Raw genomic sequence first — 17,666 nt, 5'->3', positions numbered from 1 at the left:
GAGAATATTTTTTAACTTTAATTACATTTGTTACAATACTAGTTGTCCCAAAAAAATCTTACAACTGATTCATTGAAATATAAATAGATAATAACATGTAACAAATTTTTCAATAGAATTAATATTTTAAAAACCATTTCTATTTGCATTTTTAAAAAAGAAAATGAAGGTTAAAATGATGTATATTCCCCAAAATAATCTAAAAAGGATTAAATGGAATCCATCAACAAATGATGAAATTTTGCAAAGATTATACATCTTTATATCTTAATAATTATCTTAATTCTTTTATGGAACTGGAATATTTGAATTAATCATTTTTGCAATATTTTTTATTAGTCCATCCATTCGTCCATCCATTTTCAAAGCCGCTTATCCTTACTCGGGTTGCGGGAGTGCTGGAGCCAATCCCGGCTAACTAAATAAAGGTTAAAATCTACTAATGCAGACACAAAAAAATCTGAAATGTTATTGGACCAAAAATCAAATAACATTTAATAAATAATCCATATGTCAGACACTCTTTAAATGTATCAAAAAAGTAAAATAACTAAATAATCAGTGTTAGAATGTAATCCAGTAATGAATAAAAAGGAAAACTCTATACGTTGTGAAATTAGATTACATCAAACAAAAACATTTCATAAACCAATCACTATTATTTAGGAGAAACACATAAAACACGCAATCTATTTTTTTTTTTTGTCAGTCAAGAATTGTGAATTCCATTGAAACCTTTATTTAAATCAGGAGAGCTCAGCGAAATTTTGAAACGTTTTTATATTATATATTACTTCTACCCCTTCCGTTTTATATGGTTTAAAGCAGAAAATAAATACAATTAAACGTGAATTAAAAAAAAAAAAATTCATAACGTTTTCCCCTTGAATCTGGAAGGGATCGAAGGCGGTGTGCGCATGCGTGGTGTGCTGACCCCGCCCCCTCCTCCTCCTCAATTCCTGCCTGCTCAGAATGGCGGCTCTTTTGGAATCGCTGTTGGCGAGGAAAGTGGACCTTTGCAAGGTCTTGGACTGGCTGAAGAACGTCCAGGTGGGTCGGAACTACACCCGAACGTCTTCGGTGTCGCGCTCGACTCGGGTTCCGTGTCGTACACTTTGTCTAAGTGGGCTGACATGAGCACGTTACGCATTGTAAACAAAACTTTTAGCTAGGGAGCTAAAGTGAGGTAGCGGTTACTCGTCTGGTTTAGTTACGTGGACGATTTAGTCGCCGTTATTTATATCATTTGTGGCCTAAAATTCTTCATAAATGTTTTGATATTATTTTGTTGTTATTATTGGAACTTCATGCATCGGGCCAGATCAAGGTTGTGAAATTAGCAGTGTTTTTACTAGACGAGTGACTGCGGAGTCAAATAAAATGTCATTTTTTTTTTTTTTATGATGGTGAGGATTTTTGTTCGCCGAAATGGGACTTGTCATCAGTCAAATTATATTCGTGAAAACTCATTATTATTTTGATTTTTCTTTTACTGGTTGTATCTAAAGTCAAAATGGGCATTTCCCCCTACAGTGACAATACAGCAAATACCTGATTTTGATGAAATACAACATCTAATCAGTTTCATGAATTCATAAATCAGAGAACATTTACTCTGGGATTTAAGAGGCTGAATTCGAAGGATTTCCAGATTTTGAAGTGAAACAATCCCTCAAAATGTTCACTTGATTATCAATATACCTGTAACTGTCAATTGATTTGACAAGCTATTAGCTGTCAAATAATTCATTAATTTTAGACCACAAATAATACAAGTAATGACGATTGTCCTAAAAGAGCAGCCTTCAGTTTTGTACTTAATGCAAACATAGTTTATTAACACCATAAAACAGAATGTAAAGAATGAATTTCATCCGTCTATAAATGTTCCTTCTGGTGTGCGTGTCTTGGCCAGCAGGGGGCAGTCTAATATACATACTGTACTTGCATATCAGAATACTTGAAGAAGACTGTCACAACTGCTTGATAAGCTGCAGTAATATTAGTCTCTTTTTTTTTCGCAGAGGATAAGTTGTATTGTTTGTCTACATGTTTGTACTGCACATGTAGAAAAAAAAATGTTGCTTAACGTTTGTAGCAACTATATGCTACGTGGATGTTCATTAGTTTTTGTGTAGTATGTAGGTGCTTACTGTGTTAGTTTAGGTTGCCATTTTACACCTCTATTGCACCAATTTTTCCATATGTGACTAAAATTCCTTTTTTCTTGATAGCAGGATAGCGACAGGTTGGCGTTCAACAATCCAGAGTTGACGATCCACAAGCAAGAATTCATCCCGTTCTTGCTGAACTTCCTGCGAGATCAGAGCAGCCAGGCCCTCACCCATGGCCCCGCCACCCCTGCCAAGACCCCGACCCGCCCCAGGCCCGCCACCTCCTCGCAGGGCTTTGCCGAGAAGAGGGGGTGCAGGTCGGCGGGCGGCGGCGGCGGGTCTCGCGGTGCCAGCCGGGTGCAGCTGTTCTCGTACTCGGTGTCCCCGGGGTCAGAGTCGGGCCCGAATCAGGTCAGCAGCCCGTCCTTTTCCGCCACCTGCAGCCCAGCGTCCAGGTCCTCCGGCTCGGAGCGCAGGCCGAGCCAGAGGATCAGCCTCGGGGACTACGTGGTGTCGTCCCCGGAGGTTCCGAAGAGCCGCAGGAGGAGCGGCAATGGCGCCGGGAGGCACGTGGGAGGAGGGCGAGCGACGCATCACTTGGATGACAGCTCGAGTAGAACCAGCAGAGGAGCTGCGTTCAGCGGCACCAGCGAGCAGGTTTCCCCTCCGTCTCCGGGTCAACTTAATTTCAACAACTTGGAGGATTTCCCCCCCGTCGGCTCGTCTTCTGTCACCCCCGTGTGAGTCCTTAATGCACATTTAAACTGTTACCAGGTAGGCACATTTTTAAAAAAATTTCCTTTTTACTTACTACTGGATTGTATCATACATTGCTGCAGAATGGGTTTCATTCTAGATGCAACACGTGATTTAAAAAAAAAAAAAAAAAAATTGTATCTACCAGTCCAGCAATTTCACAAAACATTCCAAGTCTCTAAAATCCGACTTTAATTGCTTACTGCTCGCAGTGTAATGACCCAGATACATTTTAATTTAAGAAGCTGATGCGCTCTTGGCTAGCCGTAGAAAGACTGAGCAATTCATCCGTTTTCCGAGCTGCTTATCCTCACAAGGGTAGCGGGAGAGAAGCCACGATGGCACAGGGAGAACATACAAACAAGATGGCGGGGCTAGGATTTGAGCCCTGGTCCTCAGGTTGGCTACCGCGCTGCCTATAAGCAATTTGATAAAATGGAAACTCTTTTATCATTTGCTTAAAAAAAAAAAATGTGCATAGGTCAAACCAATGAAATTATTATGTCAAGTCCCATTTGGTAGAAAAGTCCATCGACACAAAAACGAAAAAAAAACTTTTCAATTTGTTCCACTTTGTCCTCCAGGGGAAGCAAACCATCCAGAAGAATAAACCCGACGCCGGTCAGCGCTGAGCGGTCCCATTCCAAACCCAAGACGTGCTTCACCTCAACACCGTTCGCCAAAGCTCCCAGCCCGGCGCCGCCGGGAGAGGCGCTGGAGAGCCCCGACAGGTCGGCGACGGCGTTAAGCCCCCGCGGCCTGATGGAGGAGAGGGAGCTGCTCAAGAGAGAAAAGTAAGCGCGGCCTCAATTGAACCTGAGAAGACAAAAAACAAAATCTTGAACTCCTTTGTTTGGAATAGTCAATCATTATGTCCAAATTCTCCAAAATTCAATACCGAGAAATTACTCACAATATAAAATACCGTAATGCAACATATATTATTAAAGTCTGGCAGTGGAGTAAAAAACACGCATCGCTGAATGTTTTTTTTTTTTTTTTTTATATCCCAAAACACTATTGTATTTATTTATTCTTTTCATTTTATGAAAAGAAAAAAAAAACGCAATGCATCATTTTATATATATTGTACCAGTATTTAGTTTTAAGAATACTAATTAGCCATAAAGAAAAAAATTACATTGTTTATAATATATATATATATATATTGTAATAACATAATGCATCATTAAATATTGGCTTTGTCCAGTGAAAATGTCTCAATTTTCCTTTTCATATTTTAGGACAAAAAAATGACTGCATCTTAATATCAAAGATAAAAAGAAAACAAACATATTGCTGCGTTTTGTGGAAAAATAGACATATTGTATAAAAATTATAAAATGCCCTTTTTTGCTGTTAATTTATCTTTTGATAATTGTAGTAAAAAATGCAATAAAAACTGTCTCCAAATTATCAGTAAAAAATTTTTTTGTAGAGAAAATGGGCATATTTTTCTTGATTTTTAAAATACTTGATATATTTATGTCATATTTTTTTATTTACAGTATCAACTATCTATATAAATGTGTAATAGATGTAGCTATATCTAGAGATCATAACATTGGCTGTTATGCCAGTTAAAGATATGGCTGTCCTCCTGCCTCCAGGTCCAAACGAGCCCAGCAGACGTTCTCTCCTCCGCCGGCCTCAGCGGAGCCTCGCACGCCGACCAAGTCCGCGGTCCGAGCGGTCGGCTCCAAGGTGACACCGGACCGGCAGACGCCCTGTCCCGAACCGTCTCAGGTCACGGCGGCCTCGGATTTGGACATCTTGGCCGAGCTGTACTGCGCTTGCATTTCGGGTGAGCGAACCTCAAGTGCACGCCAGATCGGCAAAGGAAGTGAAAGGTGATTTAAAAAATAACCAAAATGAAATATTTTTAAAAATGTTTTCCAGAAAATCTGGTGCCAAACATTTTTCTGGAGCTCTTCTTTGTGATGCAGCTGCTCACGTCTCGATCTCCGAATACTTCTGACAACAACGATGATGACGACGACGAGGAGGGGGAGGCGGGGAGTGTGTGTGTGCGCAACTCAGGTAGCTGCACCGTAACTGGGCATATTTTTTTCAATGGGGGGGGGGAGGGTATATATATCATATCTTGATATTTGGCACATTTTTCTAGATGTGCTGGAGAGACACTACTTGAAACAGGTGCACAACTGTGTCTACTTTGCAGTGAAGGTGCTGGAGAACCAATATCAGTGAGTTTTCATATTCATACATACGGTAGGAGGGGTGTAATTAACGGTACATTTTCCAGATTTTGCAATACCAAAAAAAAAAAAAAAAACAAATAATTGTAAGTTGAGGTATAACTTGGTTTTGCTCTTATTTTTTTTAAATTAAATACATCTAGACCTTTTATTTTATATTATGTTATATATACATATTATATTTATTTGTACTTTAAAGTAGAGCAAATATATTTATATAGCACATTTCATACACAAGGTAACTCGATGTGATTTACATGATTAAATTAAAAAAAAAATAATATTAAATAAAAACAACATCCAAAAATTATATAAAAAATGACAATAAAAAGTGTGATTATAAACAGTGCAAGAAATGTAAAAAAGTGGAAATACTTTCAAAAGGATGAGAAAAAGGAAAAATTGTGTATTGTATACATTTAATGCATAATTTTTGTTGTAATTTTTTTTTTTTTTTGGATAGGTTGTTGGCTCACTTGGACAAATGCACGTTGCGTCTCCTGGCCGAGAACGAGAGAGTGGCGTCGTTCTCGCCGGGCCTCCGGGATCGTCTGAGTCAGGCCCAGGACCGAAGCGCGGCCCGGGTAGCGCGCTCGTTTGCGTTACCGCTTAGATTATTACACGATTATTTGGGACGTCGGAAGGCTCATTTGTGAGGTCGATGTCTTCCAGCTCTCTCCGTGCGGTTCCACGTTCATCCACTCGGTGCCCTTCCAGCCCGCCACGGACAATCGCTTCAACTTCAGCAGCGACAAGGCCTTCCACACGTTTAAAAAGCAACGGTATCTACGAGATTGTTGATAAGATGACAAAAAAACATATATTGTGTGGTAATTTAGACGGGATATTAAAATCATTCGTTACATGGGTTGGTTTTAAGGTGATTTCTTTTTTTTTGGGTTCAGTAGGGGAACAAAATGTGAAAAACAAAACTGCTTTTCTTTTCTGTAAACGCCCAGATTTCCTGATATTTCAAAGTCAGGATCAGTCAATGATTTTTTTTTTTATCACATTTAATGTCCTCGTGATCATCTTGGCGGTTGATTGGCGGACTTTCCCGTCATCTCAGAGACATTTTTTACGAGGTGCTGCGAGAATGGGAGGACTTCCACAAGGAGCCCGGCTGGAACTTCGACGTGGCCCTCGGGAGTCGGATCAGGCAAGTCGAAGCCTTTCACTGGCGTTTTTCACTCATTTTCCTCTCGATTTGATGCATTTGTGTGCGTGCGGCGGCGGGGTCACAGAGGAATGATGAGTCAGCTGACCGCCGCCGGAAGCCATTCGCACTTCGCTCGTCTCTTCCTGAAGCAGCTCGTTCAGGTACGTCCGCACGTTCCAGTCTCGTCCGCCCGACATGAATCGGCTATAAAACTGTACCTCCGCGCTCAGATGTGCAAAGGGCCTCGCGTGAACGGCTCAAGCGGCGACGCCCCCGACGCCGACCTGCTCGGCATGATGGGAGCCGACGGCCTGGGCCGCCTGAAGCGCCTGGAGGAGCGTCTCATCCAGCCCCGCGGCGTCGGCGGCCCCTGCCCGCCGCCGTCCTTTCCTGGCCACCAGGAGTTCTTCCGGGACTTTCTGCAAGCGGCCAGTTGGTAAGACACGCCGAGGTCATACTACTAGGTTGTTCCAGCCAATCGTTTTCGTCGCTGCTTATCCTCACAAGAAACGTGGGGAGTGCTGGAGCCTATCCCAGCTGTCGACGGGCAGGAGGCGGGGTACACCCTGAACCGGTCGCCAGCCAATCGCAGGGCGCATAGAGACAAACAGCCGCACTCACAATCACACCTAGGGGCAATTTAGAGTGCATGTTTTTGGGATGTGGGAGGAAACCGGTGTGGCCGGAGAAAAGCCACACAGACACACGCACGACATGCAAACTCCACACAGGAGGGGCCGGTATCAAACCTGGGACCTCAGAACTGTGAGGCCAACGCTTTACCAGTTGATCCACTGTGCCGCCGTATATCAGCATAAATCGGTACATAAATGCTGCGTATATATATATATATATATATATATATATAGATATAAGACACTTTTTTTTCATTGGGCATTCAGGCATAACCCACTTAAGTGGACACAAAAGCAATCTCATTTCTTTTTTAAAAAATAATATATAACAGACATTTTTACACTTATAATGTCATCTGTATAAAAATGAATACATTTTAAAAGCTATACCAAAGTTGCAAAGTAGGAAATTCTCCCCCAAAATAGAGATGAATATTGTGGAAACAAGAAATGTGACATAAATCAAAAGTGTTTGCATTAATATTTATGCAGTAAAAAGTAAATGCATTGTTATGGAGTAACACATGCTGATAAAATAATTGTAAAAAATAAAAACATTTGTAATGATATGTCATATAAAGTTAGAGAGATATCAAAAATGACAAATTGTTTCTGACATATTTGACTGTATTAATAGATGCGATATAAAAGTAGAATAACAAAAATATGAAGTCCACAGCGAAGACCTGAATTATTTAGTAAAACTTAAAAGGTTAATAATTGTAATGTTAGTTATATAAATATAATGAAAATGTGCGTACAAATTTTCTTCTCATTGCTTCTCAGAGGTCATCTAAAATGTATTGTTGATATGATAAGCGGTGGTATTTTTGATCAGGTACGTGCAAACCACGTATCTTCGAGTATCTTCCGTTTTTTTGTCAAAGAAAATGCGGGACTAGCTCGTCGTCTTTGTTGACTTGAAACCAGCTGTCAGCTGAACCAGCACCTGCAGGACAGCTTGTGTCAGCAACTCCTTCAGCTGGATGAAGTCTCCATCTTGAGTCCTCCCGCCCCCGTCGGAGAACGAGGGCACGAGGCCGAAGAGGAGGGCGGCGACGGGGACATGGAGCAGCAGGTACGCACACTTGCGACGCCCGTCAACGAAAAGCGGGCCCCCGTTCAGGCTGACGGCGGAACGCGGATCTCTCCCCGTCAGGACGAGAAACAGCGCTTCGCCTCCGTGCTCCTCCTGGCTCGGCTCTTGGCCAAGTTCCTGGGCTTCATCTCCTTCCTGCCGTACCAGACGGCCGAAAAGCCGTCGAGGGAGATTCGGGAGGCGGCGGTCGCCCTGCGCAGCAAGGTAAAAGCGGCTGGCGCATGAAGCTAAAGCCCCTAGTCTACGTTTTTAAGTCTGCGCTCGCAACTCGGTTTTTGCCTCATCTTGTTTGTCGTACGCGAACAGAGCGTTCCTGTGCTGGACGTGTGCGGCGTGCTGAGGAACAGCGTGAGGCGCAGGCGCACCATCTTGACGGTGCCCTGGCTGGTGGAGTTCCTCTCCATGTTGGACTTCACCGGGCCGCTGCTGCTCGGCTACAGGGTGGTCCTGGGCACGCTGTGTCTCCTCTACAGGTATTCCTGGCATGCCAATGTGCTGAGACGCTGTAAGAATGCCGGTGTTTGATTCCTTTTGCTTTTGAAAGCTGAGAAGCCCCACGTCATTTCGTGAATTTTTTTTTCTCCCAAAATTTTAGAAATATGTATATATATATTTTTTTAAAGTCTCTATTATTAATTAACATTTTTTCCATAGTTGTATTATTTTTCATTAAAATAATAGATTTTGGAATATTCCCTTTATATTTCTTACTTTTTTCCAAGATATATTTTTTGAAACGTGCATTTTTTTTAACCTGATTTTCCTATTTCTTTATAATATTTGGTATAATCTTTTTATTTCTTTTTCTCATGTGATTGCTTTTTTCAAATATTGTCATAGTCATATTTTTCATTTTTTTTTCAAAGATTTTGGAATATTCCCTTATATTTCTTACATTTTTCAAATATATATTTTTTCAAACATGCATTTTTTTACCTGATTCTCCTATTTCTTTATAATATTTGGTATAATCTTTTTACTTCTTTGTCTCATGTGTTTGCTTTTTCCGAATATTGTCACAGTCATATTTTTCTTTTTTTTTTTTTGAAGATTTTGGAATATACCCTTATTTCTTACTTTTTTCAAATCTATATTTTTTTCCAAACAAGTGCAGATTTTTTACCTGATTTTCCTATTTCTTTATAATATTTGATATAATCTTTTTATCTTTTGTCTCATGTTTTTGCTTTTTTCGAATATTGTCATAGCTGTACGTATTTAAATTCTGTATTTATTGTGTAGTAGTTATTTTTTCAATATATTGTATTTTTATCATTGTTTTTTTTTATATTTTTGTTTTTCTTAATTTGAATATTTTTCATCTGCGTTATTCAATTTTTTTTGTCATTGTTTTTGTTCAATTTATTTTTTCTTCCTAGTTGAACATTTTTTTATATCGTATTTTGCCCCCCCCCATTTCTGCATGTTTTTTTTTTGTTTTTTTTTTTTTTTTTTGTCCAACATGTTTTATTTTCGAATATTTTTCTTTGTTTACGTGTGACTTTAGGAAGATGATTCTGAGCAGATGTGGCGAGACGTCTTACCTGAACAAACTCCTGCTGGTGTCAGTACTCGGGTGGCTCTTCCAGGTTCTCCGCTCCCTGCGTACTTTTCCAGTAGCACCACCAACAAAGCCACTACTACGAATGTAACACTCGATGTTCCTTCTTGTATGCGACAGATCCCGGTAATCCCCGAGGAGGTGTTCTTCACAAGCGACTTCACCGAGGTGGCCGAGCTGGAGGAGAGCAACCCCAATGCCGCAGGACTCGTAAGTCGGGGAATGAAAGTCGTTCCAGGCAAACCCGGTAAAGGCATTTTAGTCACTTTCGTGGCCTGGACGCGGTTTTAGTCATGTCTTTTGTCGTAATCACAAAACACATTTTCGCAGTTCAATACGTAGCCGCTGCAGGTCTACGAGTGTTATTTACGCACTGTCTAATAAAGATGAACAGTGATGCCTCGGTTCTCGACCGCACTCCGTTCCAGAAAACGGTTCGAAAAGTGAATCGTTCCAAAACCGAATCGATGTTTCCCATTACAATGAATGGAAAAAGAAATAATGCGTTCCAAGGCTAAAAAAATTAGGCTTTTTAAAGCATTTTTTTTAGCTTTTCCTGATAGTAAACTGCATAGTAGAAATACAAGTATAGTTTAAATACTTTATATAATAAAATAACTACAGGCTGTGTTCTACAGAATAACAAAAGTGTGCTGATTGCGCCGCGCGCGTGATGTAAGTTCCGTTATTATTTTTGGGGCCGCGTTCGAAAAGACAATAACAAAGCATGTCGTGGGTGAGTCAGCTGCCTGCACAGCGCGCGTTATGTTATTTCCGGGTATTGTCGAGGGCGTTCAAGTACCGATTTTTGTTGGAAAACAGAAGCAAAAAAAAATCTCTAAATTTTCGTTCGAAAACGGGGACGTTCGAAAACCGAGGCTTTACTGAACAATGTTGCTGTATGAGCAGCATGATAGGCTCATGATCACCCTTGACCCTGTTGAGGATAGGCGTTAAAGGAAATGATTTTGCAGCCACGGGGGGCCTGAAATTAGGAGGAGGAAAATAACCAGCGTGTTGTCGTCTCTGTACAGGACTGCATCCCCCTAGTGGACCAGCAGCTCCTCTACACGTGTTGTCCGTTTCTGGGTGAGTGGCGCTCCCGTTCGTCCCGCCCCTCGCATCCCATCTCTCGTGGATCAGCAGCCTTACCTTTGGCTCTCGCCAGGCGAGTTCCGCAAGCTCCTCGCCGCCTTCGTGTCGGGCAGCAGCGCCAAGGGAGGCGGCGTCGTCCGCAAGATCACGCCGACGTCGGCCGAGCCCCGGGACGCGCCGGGCGGCGGCGAGCGCTCGCGGCGGAAGCTGCTGGCGGACCTGGAGCAGGCTTTCTTCCACAACCAGCCGCCGTCTCTGCGCCGCACGGTGGAGTTTGTGGCCGAGCGGGTCGGCTCCAACGCTGTCAAACACATGAAGTTGGTGTCAGAGTGTTGGAATTGTGGCGAACCCTCGCCATTCGCGGAGTTTACGGACCCAGAACCAGCGCAAATAGTGAAGAGTTACGATTAGTAGACAGAAATGCTTGCGCAATCTCTTTAAAGCTAACAGTCAGGCGAGCTTGTTTGCTTATGGTCGGTTATGTTATTTTCATCATTTAAAAATGCTCAATTGTTTTTTTTTTTTTTTTTTTATCATCCTACTATTTAAAATTTATTTAGTGAGTAATCAATTAATAAAATGTCAAAAATGGTTGTTTTGCTCATTTTTAAGTATTTATACAATTAACTTGGAAACCATTTTTGTAAAATGAGAACTAAATAAAAAGTATTAACTGTTTTTAAATAAGCAGTATTAGGAAACAGGATTCTTCAAAAGGCTCTTTATCATGTTATGTAAATTCTTAATGAGTCGGATAAAAAAAAATGGAGCGATGAGCGCTGCGAATAGTTAAAAGTTTGTTTCCGCGGAAACATTTGCGAAGTGGCGAGGGTTTGCTGTACTATTTCCATGATTTGGTGCTTTGCTACGTACGAGTTTGCCGTTTGGCAGGGCAACGTTAGTGAGCGAGTTGGTGGAAAGAGGGGAGAAGATGCTCAGGGACGGACTGGAGTCACCCAAAGCAAACCCGCCCAAACTGAACGAGTCCATCTGCGCTCAGCTCTGTGAGGCCGGACTGGACTCCCTGACCAGGGCCGCCAGGTACCACAAGTCATTAACATTTTTTTTTTTTTCAACATTTTCATCATGTCATAGTTTCTTTTCATCTATTTCTGTCCTTACTACGCTGCAGATTTTGCTGTGAAAAGAGTCCAGAAGCCGTACGGATTTTGCTTCCTGTTGAGACCTCCCCCGCTGTGAGTCATTTCAAGTTTTAGTCTTCAATGAGTGAAAAGAAGGAAACCCAGTATTTATTCACGTGTATACATTACATTTTTCGCACACAAATGACAGCTTAGTTTAAATGACATCATAAAAGGGATTCGCTTGAAAAAAAAAAAAAAAAATCCCCATTCTCCACCCCAAAAAATACCGGTGAATATTTTTCTAAAATAATAATGATTAATAAAAATAGTTTGAATGAAAAAAATCTATTTTTGCATGATTATTTGTTTTAAAAATGTCATAAAAGGCTTTTTACTATAAAAGAACTTCCCTAAAAAAAGTCCAAATTTGTTCAATATTTGTACATATTCTTCCCCACAAAGTAATCACGAATTAAAGTGATGTATGATATAAAAATATAAAATATACAATTAAAAAATGTATTTAAACAGACTTATTTATTTTCTCATAATTCACAAAATTTTAAATGCTAGTTATCAATGACCTTATCATACTTAAAAAAAAAACAACATTTTCCGATGTAGTGGCTTGAATGTGACTTTTTTTTTTTTAAAACGTTGCCTTCAGGTGCTGGCCACGTCCGAAAACATCACCATCCACCTGGCCACGGAAAAAGCCTGCAGCTGGCTCTCGGCGAACATCGCAGGTGCGCTTACCTAATCTGTGCCTATCAGTCCGCCGGCTAAAACGCCCCACTTCTCTCCTTCAGCGCTCATCCGCCGGGAATGGAAGTGCAGGTACGAGCGCGTGATCAAGACTTTGACTGCCGACTCCTTGGAGGAACCGGGCCCGCCGCTCACGCCCAGGAGGAAGCCAGGGGGCGCCAGAGTGACGTCCTGCCCGCCCTCCTGCGCCCACGACGCCTCATTGCCCTCTGATGTCCTCATCGCAATCAAGGTATGCTTAGCCATTTTTGTCTTTTTTTTTTTTTTTTGGTCTTGACTTGCTTCATAGTGAGCAGCAGTTTGCAAAATAGTGAACAATTCTTCCAAAACGAAGACAAGTGCCCGATTTAAGCTGTTTTGTTTAGTGTCAAATTAAACATAAAACGTCAAGAATTACACGTTTAACAAAAACGCATAAATGTAGAATGGCTAGCGAAACCAGCATTGATTTTTTTTTTTTTTCCCCATGGTGTAACACTTTTAAATAAAGGTGTGCTGCAACACATGTAGACAGACAATGAAGTAATACTTTCAGTCATCCATCCATCTTATTTTATGAGCCGCTTATCCTCACGAGGGTTGCGGGGAATGCTGGAGCCTATCCCAGCTGTCATCGGGCAGGAGGCGGGGTACACCCTGAACTGGTTGCCAGCCAATCGCAACCCACATAGAGACAGGAAACGATCACACCTAGGGGCAATTTAGAGTCCCCAATTAATGGATGTTTTTGGAATGTATGAGTACTGAAATAAATGGACTTTTTTACTGTATTCTAATGTATTGAGGTGTGCCGTCTTCGTTAGCCAAAACAAGGAATATTACCGGAGCAGTTGTGACTGTCTTCTTCATGTTTGTATGTATTGGTACACGTGTGTTACAATGCCCTCTGGTGGCCAAGGCACGCATAAACATGAAGTCACGGCACACAAATTGTCAGTTGTTGACATTTAATGTATGTTTTTATCAAGTGCGTCAAAACACGTGGCAAATATTTGTGATCTGAAAGGACTTGCTGAGCGTGGCGGCGGGCCCCAGGGCGGACGAGGAGCTGCCGAGCGGCGCTCTGCTCCAAACGCTCTTCCGGACAGCGCGGGACACTCTGGTCTGCAAAAAGGTACAAATGCACACAAACCCGCTGGATGGATTTTTTTTTTTTTTTTTTTTTTGTGATTTTTCAACCCCCCCCCAGAACTGTTCCTAATCCTCTGGCGTTTAGTTCCTGACAGCCGTTTCGGAGCAGATGCTGCTCAACGCCTCCGTCCTGCTGGCCTGCAAGCTGGGTGAGACTTGACAATTCGCCCTTCAAAAAGATTTCTTGTTCCCCCACAACGTCCTCGTTTTGCCTTTATTTTAACTAAACAAATCTACAGTTCAGAAAAAAAAATGTACGTCACTATTGATCTAATTTCAATTCAAAATTATAATATGTATATACCTTTCAGTTGAAAATTACAATGATTTTCATTGAGTTACATAAAATGAAAAGAATTTTCATCTTGCTTTTATTTCTACTCACCCCATTTTATTGCACATTTGTGTTTTCCGCAAAAGATACAATTTAACAGTTTCAGGCATACATAAAAATTCCACACTGATTCATAACTGAAATGACGTAATAAAAAGTCATTATTTTGCCTTTATTTTTACTAAACAAATCCACAATTCAGAAGGAAAAAAAATTTCACTTTTGATCAATTTTTTAATCAAAAATGTGAATATGTATATATATTTCAGTTTAAAATCACACAATGATTCTTCATTGAAAGAATTACATAAATTAAAAACAATCTTTATTTTGCTTTTATTTTTACTCACCCCATTTTATTGCACATTTGTGCTTTCCCCAAAAGATTAATAGAAAATATACAATTTAACAGTTTCAGGCATACATAAAAATTCCACACTGATTCATAACTGAAATGACGTAGTAAAAAGTCATTATTTTGCCTCTAGTTATAATAAACAGATTTATAATAATAATAATAATGCTTGTTTTTCCCACAACTAACATGATTATTAATCAAACTGAAGTCTGAAGAAAAACTAAAAATGTACAAATTAACAAATGTAATTCCATATCTACTCAACTGCAGAGATGACTAGTAAAAATATTTTGTACATATGTTACTTTATTTATAATTATTATTTATACTGTATATTTATTTTTTACCAAAACTACTTATATATATTTTTTTGTTTTGTTTTAATCCAAAAACATTTATATTTTTCACCCAAATAAGGATTAAAAATCCAAACTTGATAGATTACATAATTATTATTAGCTAGAATAATATATACTGTTTGTAGTTTGATTTCAAATGTATATCTAAAATAGTTGCGCAAATATCATTGAGATTTTCTCCATCACCAATGATTAGTTCTCGTAAAGCTCGTTCTAAACGACAATAATGAACTTCCCCGTGTTGTGTTCAGTGTCTGGCGAGCTGCCACTGGCGCCCCGCTCGGGCGCCGCCGACCCCGAGCCTTGCGTCCGGGCGCTGCTGGAGCAGCTGGCCGAGCTTTGGGAGCGAGACAACTGCTGCTGCGCCCCCCTCCACCTGCTCTTCACCCCGCTAACCGTCACCGCCGTGCTGGAGGCCGGAGACGGCGAGGTAGCGTCCCGACAACGCGCGTGCTTCCATTTCCCGCGGCGCTCGTCGTCATTCGTGCCGCGTACTGTATTTGACCAAACTGACTATTTGGAGTACCTGGGGTGGAATATTGGCTCGTGAAATATGAATTAAAATCGTCTACGCGTGCCTGAGTTCCAAATGGTTTTCTGCCCAGAAGCCAGAAATCAGGTCACTCGAATTTCTTTCTTTCCTCGGTTCTCGAACGTCTCCGTTCTCGAACACGTCGGTTTTCGAACGAAAATCGGTACTCGAACGCCCCCGACAAAACCCGGAAATAACATAACGCGGGCGGCCCGACCAGCTGACGCACGACGTGCGTTGTTACTGTGTATAACGCAGACGTGTCCCGGTAGCTCCGTTTACCTTTTTTCCTATCGAGGACTATTAACGCCCAATCATGGCCCCAAAGAAGTGACACTCGATAAGTTCTTTGGGAAAAGAAAAGAACTTCCAGGGGCCGAGTCACCCCCGCCGAAGAGATTTGATACAGTACTTGATAGTTTTGCATTGCTTTTTTTCTTGAGAACTTTTATAATACTCTGTTCCATTAGCATTTCTGCATTTTTGCTTCGTTTCAAAGATATTTCGTTAACTCAAGTTACAAGTTAATGTTTTTATATGTTACTTTTTTGAAGGGAAAAAAAAATATATATATATATATATTATTTTCCCTTACAATGTCAGCATAGTAAGTAAGCTACTTCGTACCGAGAGTTAACCTTTCTTGTTTCATCAAAAAGTTGGGCTATAACTTCTTAATATATATATATAATATATATATATATATATATATAATTTTTTTTTTTTTTGCTTTTTTTCCCCCTTCATTATTGTTATTCTACACTTTTGTTAATAAAAAAAAAAAGTTGACATGGCTGGGGGCCGAGTCGCAACAGATAAGGGAATGCACTCCCAGCCTAGCCTACTCTAATACTAAAGCATAAATTTAAAGCAAAATATAAATATATTTCTTAAATCGTTTTATTATATAAAGTATTTAAACTATACATGTATTCCTACTATGCAATTTATTATCAGGAAAAGGTTAAAAAATGCTTTAAAAAGCCCAATTTTTTAGGCTTGGAACGCATTATTTCTTTTTCCATTAGTTGTAATGGGAAGTATCGATTCGGTTTTTGAACAAATCATTTTTCCAACGGATTGTGGTCAAGAACCAAGGATTGTACTGCAGTTGTTTATCTAGTCTCTTTTAGGTTTAAGGTTAGCATCGTTGCGTACATAGAAAAGTGGATTACAAATCTAATTTATTACTGCCATTATTTTTATGCTCATTATTGATGTTATTATTTAGTGGAATAACTTCTTGTACGTGGTTCGGAGGCTGGTCGACCGAGGCCTCTTGTCCGAAGAGGAGCTCGTCTCTCACTGGACCAAATTGGCAAAGCAAATCGTGCCAGTGGTGAGTTTTGTTTTGTTTTTTTTTTATCCTAAAATCTTTCATCTTCGTCTTCCTTCCAAATATTAATATTATTTTTTAACAATACAGGAGCTAATGGAGAAGTTTGAACACAACAAAGTGTCGTCATCGCTGCCCATTCAAATGAACCTTCTGCAGTTGTCTAAACGGACTCTAGAGGGCGCCACATGAGAAAGAGCCAAAAGGCAGGAAAAAGACTAAAACAACAAATTATATATATAAATATATATATAATATAGGTAGGATTTTATCAATGTAGCACTTTGACTTGCAAGTCGTTACATGAATGTGATGCATTTGTTCACCATTTTCCTATTTTGATGCTGCTGCTTTTTTTTTTTTTTTTTTTTTTAAGAAAAAAAAATATATATATTTTGTCACCAAACTGGCATGATAATAAAAGTTATAGTAGTAATAAAGAGACACTGGTTGATGGTTTTATCTAATCTTCATTATTGTCCTTTGTTTGAAAGAAGCCCTAATGTGGTTAAAATGGACAAGATATTTTTATGCAAAATAGTTGTGTGTATGAAATGGCTTCCCACGCATTGATTGTAAAATGAAACAACCAAATAAATCTTCATCAACTCTGAAAATGAGTCTGAGCAAATGCACCCCCACCTTTACCTTATAGTGGGGCTCTTTGGAATGTTTTGTCCACCAATGATGTGGCTGAAGCATTATTTCACGGGTAAGCAGAGCTGCACTATTATCAAAAATGATCCTTACTTAACAGTGTTAGGTGAGCAGGGTACTGGACACCTTGGACCGGTTAAAATTTAATGCACAAACGCCATAGGAAGGCTGGACGCAAATCAAAAAAAGAAATTTTTACTGATGCTTCTGATGGATCATAATTTAAAAAAAAAAAGGTGCAAAATTATTTTATGTTTGCTTTCATTTTTCTGTTACTGTTTTGTGAAATATATATAAAAAAACATTCTGATCAAATCATGGGGGGGGAAAAAAGCACACAAATTTTATCCAAAGTATCATTTACATTAATATTTTATAAAATGTAAAAATAAATCAGTTGTATACATTAAGTATAATAAAGTGTAAATTAAAAATAATGCATAAGTGTAGCAATTAGAAAACACTGCAAAT

General features: G+C 39.9%; 1 protein-coding gene across 3 annotated transcripts; it reads left to right on the top strand.

Annotated features, from left to right (window-relative positions):
- Nucleotides 1–910: 910 nt before the first annotated feature.
- cdan1 (codanin 1) lies at nucleotides 911–17,117 on the top strand. 3 transcript variants are annotated; one of them, XM_061844556.1, is made up of 27 exons: nucleotides 911–1,050; nucleotides 2,235–2,854; nucleotides 3,455–3,664; nucleotides 4,481–4,674; nucleotides 4,770–4,910; nucleotides 4,999–5,077; nucleotides 5,553–5,673; nucleotides 5,762–5,871; nucleotides 6,159–6,248; nucleotides 6,334–6,409; nucleotides 6,479–6,684; nucleotides 7,814–7,961; nucleotides 8,043–8,186; nucleotides 8,289–8,455; nucleotides 9,490–9,571; nucleotides 9,664–9,753; nucleotides 10,578–10,632; nucleotides 10,712–10,955; nucleotides 11,530–11,679; nucleotides 11,771–11,834; nucleotides 12,391–12,469; nucleotides 12,533–12,720; nucleotides 13,495–13,602; nucleotides 13,705–13,768; nucleotides 14,922–15,100; nucleotides 16,434–16,541; nucleotides 16,629–17,117. In XM_061844556.1, exons 1-27 carry the CDS (start codon nucleotides 973–975, stop codon nucleotides 16,728–16,730), a joined length of 3,897 nt encoding a protein of 1,298 aa, XP_061700540.1. In that variant the 5' UTR covers nucleotides 911–972; the 3' UTR covers nucleotides 16,731–17,117. The 3 variants fall into 3 exon arrangements, 2 of the variants coding, with proteins under 2 accessions (XP_061700540.1, XP_061700541.1); XM_061844557.1 differs by having other exon boundaries at nucleotides 917–1,050; nucleotides 2,238–2,854; nucleotides 16,629–17,116; XR_009798537.1 differs by lacking the exons at nucleotides 16,434–16,541; nucleotides 16,629–17,117 and having other exon boundaries at nucleotides 13,678–13,768; nucleotides 14,922–15,006.
- The last annotated feature ends 549 nt before the right edge of the window (nucleotides 17,118–17,666 follow it).

This window comes from Syngnathoides biaculeatus, chromosome 15 (genome assembly GCF_019802595.1).
Source record: "Syngnathoides biaculeatus isolate LvHL_M chromosome 15, ASM1980259v1, whole genome shotgun sequence".
Lineage (NCBI taxonomy): Eukaryota > Metazoa > Chordata > Actinopteri > Syngnathiformes > Syngnathidae > Syngnathoides > Syngnathoides biaculeatus.
This window is presented reverse-complemented; position numbering and strand designations above follow the sequence as displayed.

What these genes read in the sequence shown, in the direction of transcription:
- cdan1 (XM_061844556.1), top strand. Translation starts at nt 973, where the DNA reads ATGGCGGCTCTTTTGGAATCGCTGTTGGCGAGGAAAGTGGACCTTTGC. An exon ending in GTGCTGGAGAACCAATATCA is followed by an intron (nt 5,078 to 5,552) that starts GTGAGTTTTCAT and finishes TTTTTTGGATAG; the next exon opens with GTTGTTGGCTCACTTGGACA. An exon ending in CACGTGTTGTCCGTTTCTGG is followed by an intron (nt 10,633 to 10,711) that starts GTGAGTGGCGCT and finishes GGCTCTCGCCAG; the next exon opens with GCGAGTTCCGCAAGCTCCTC.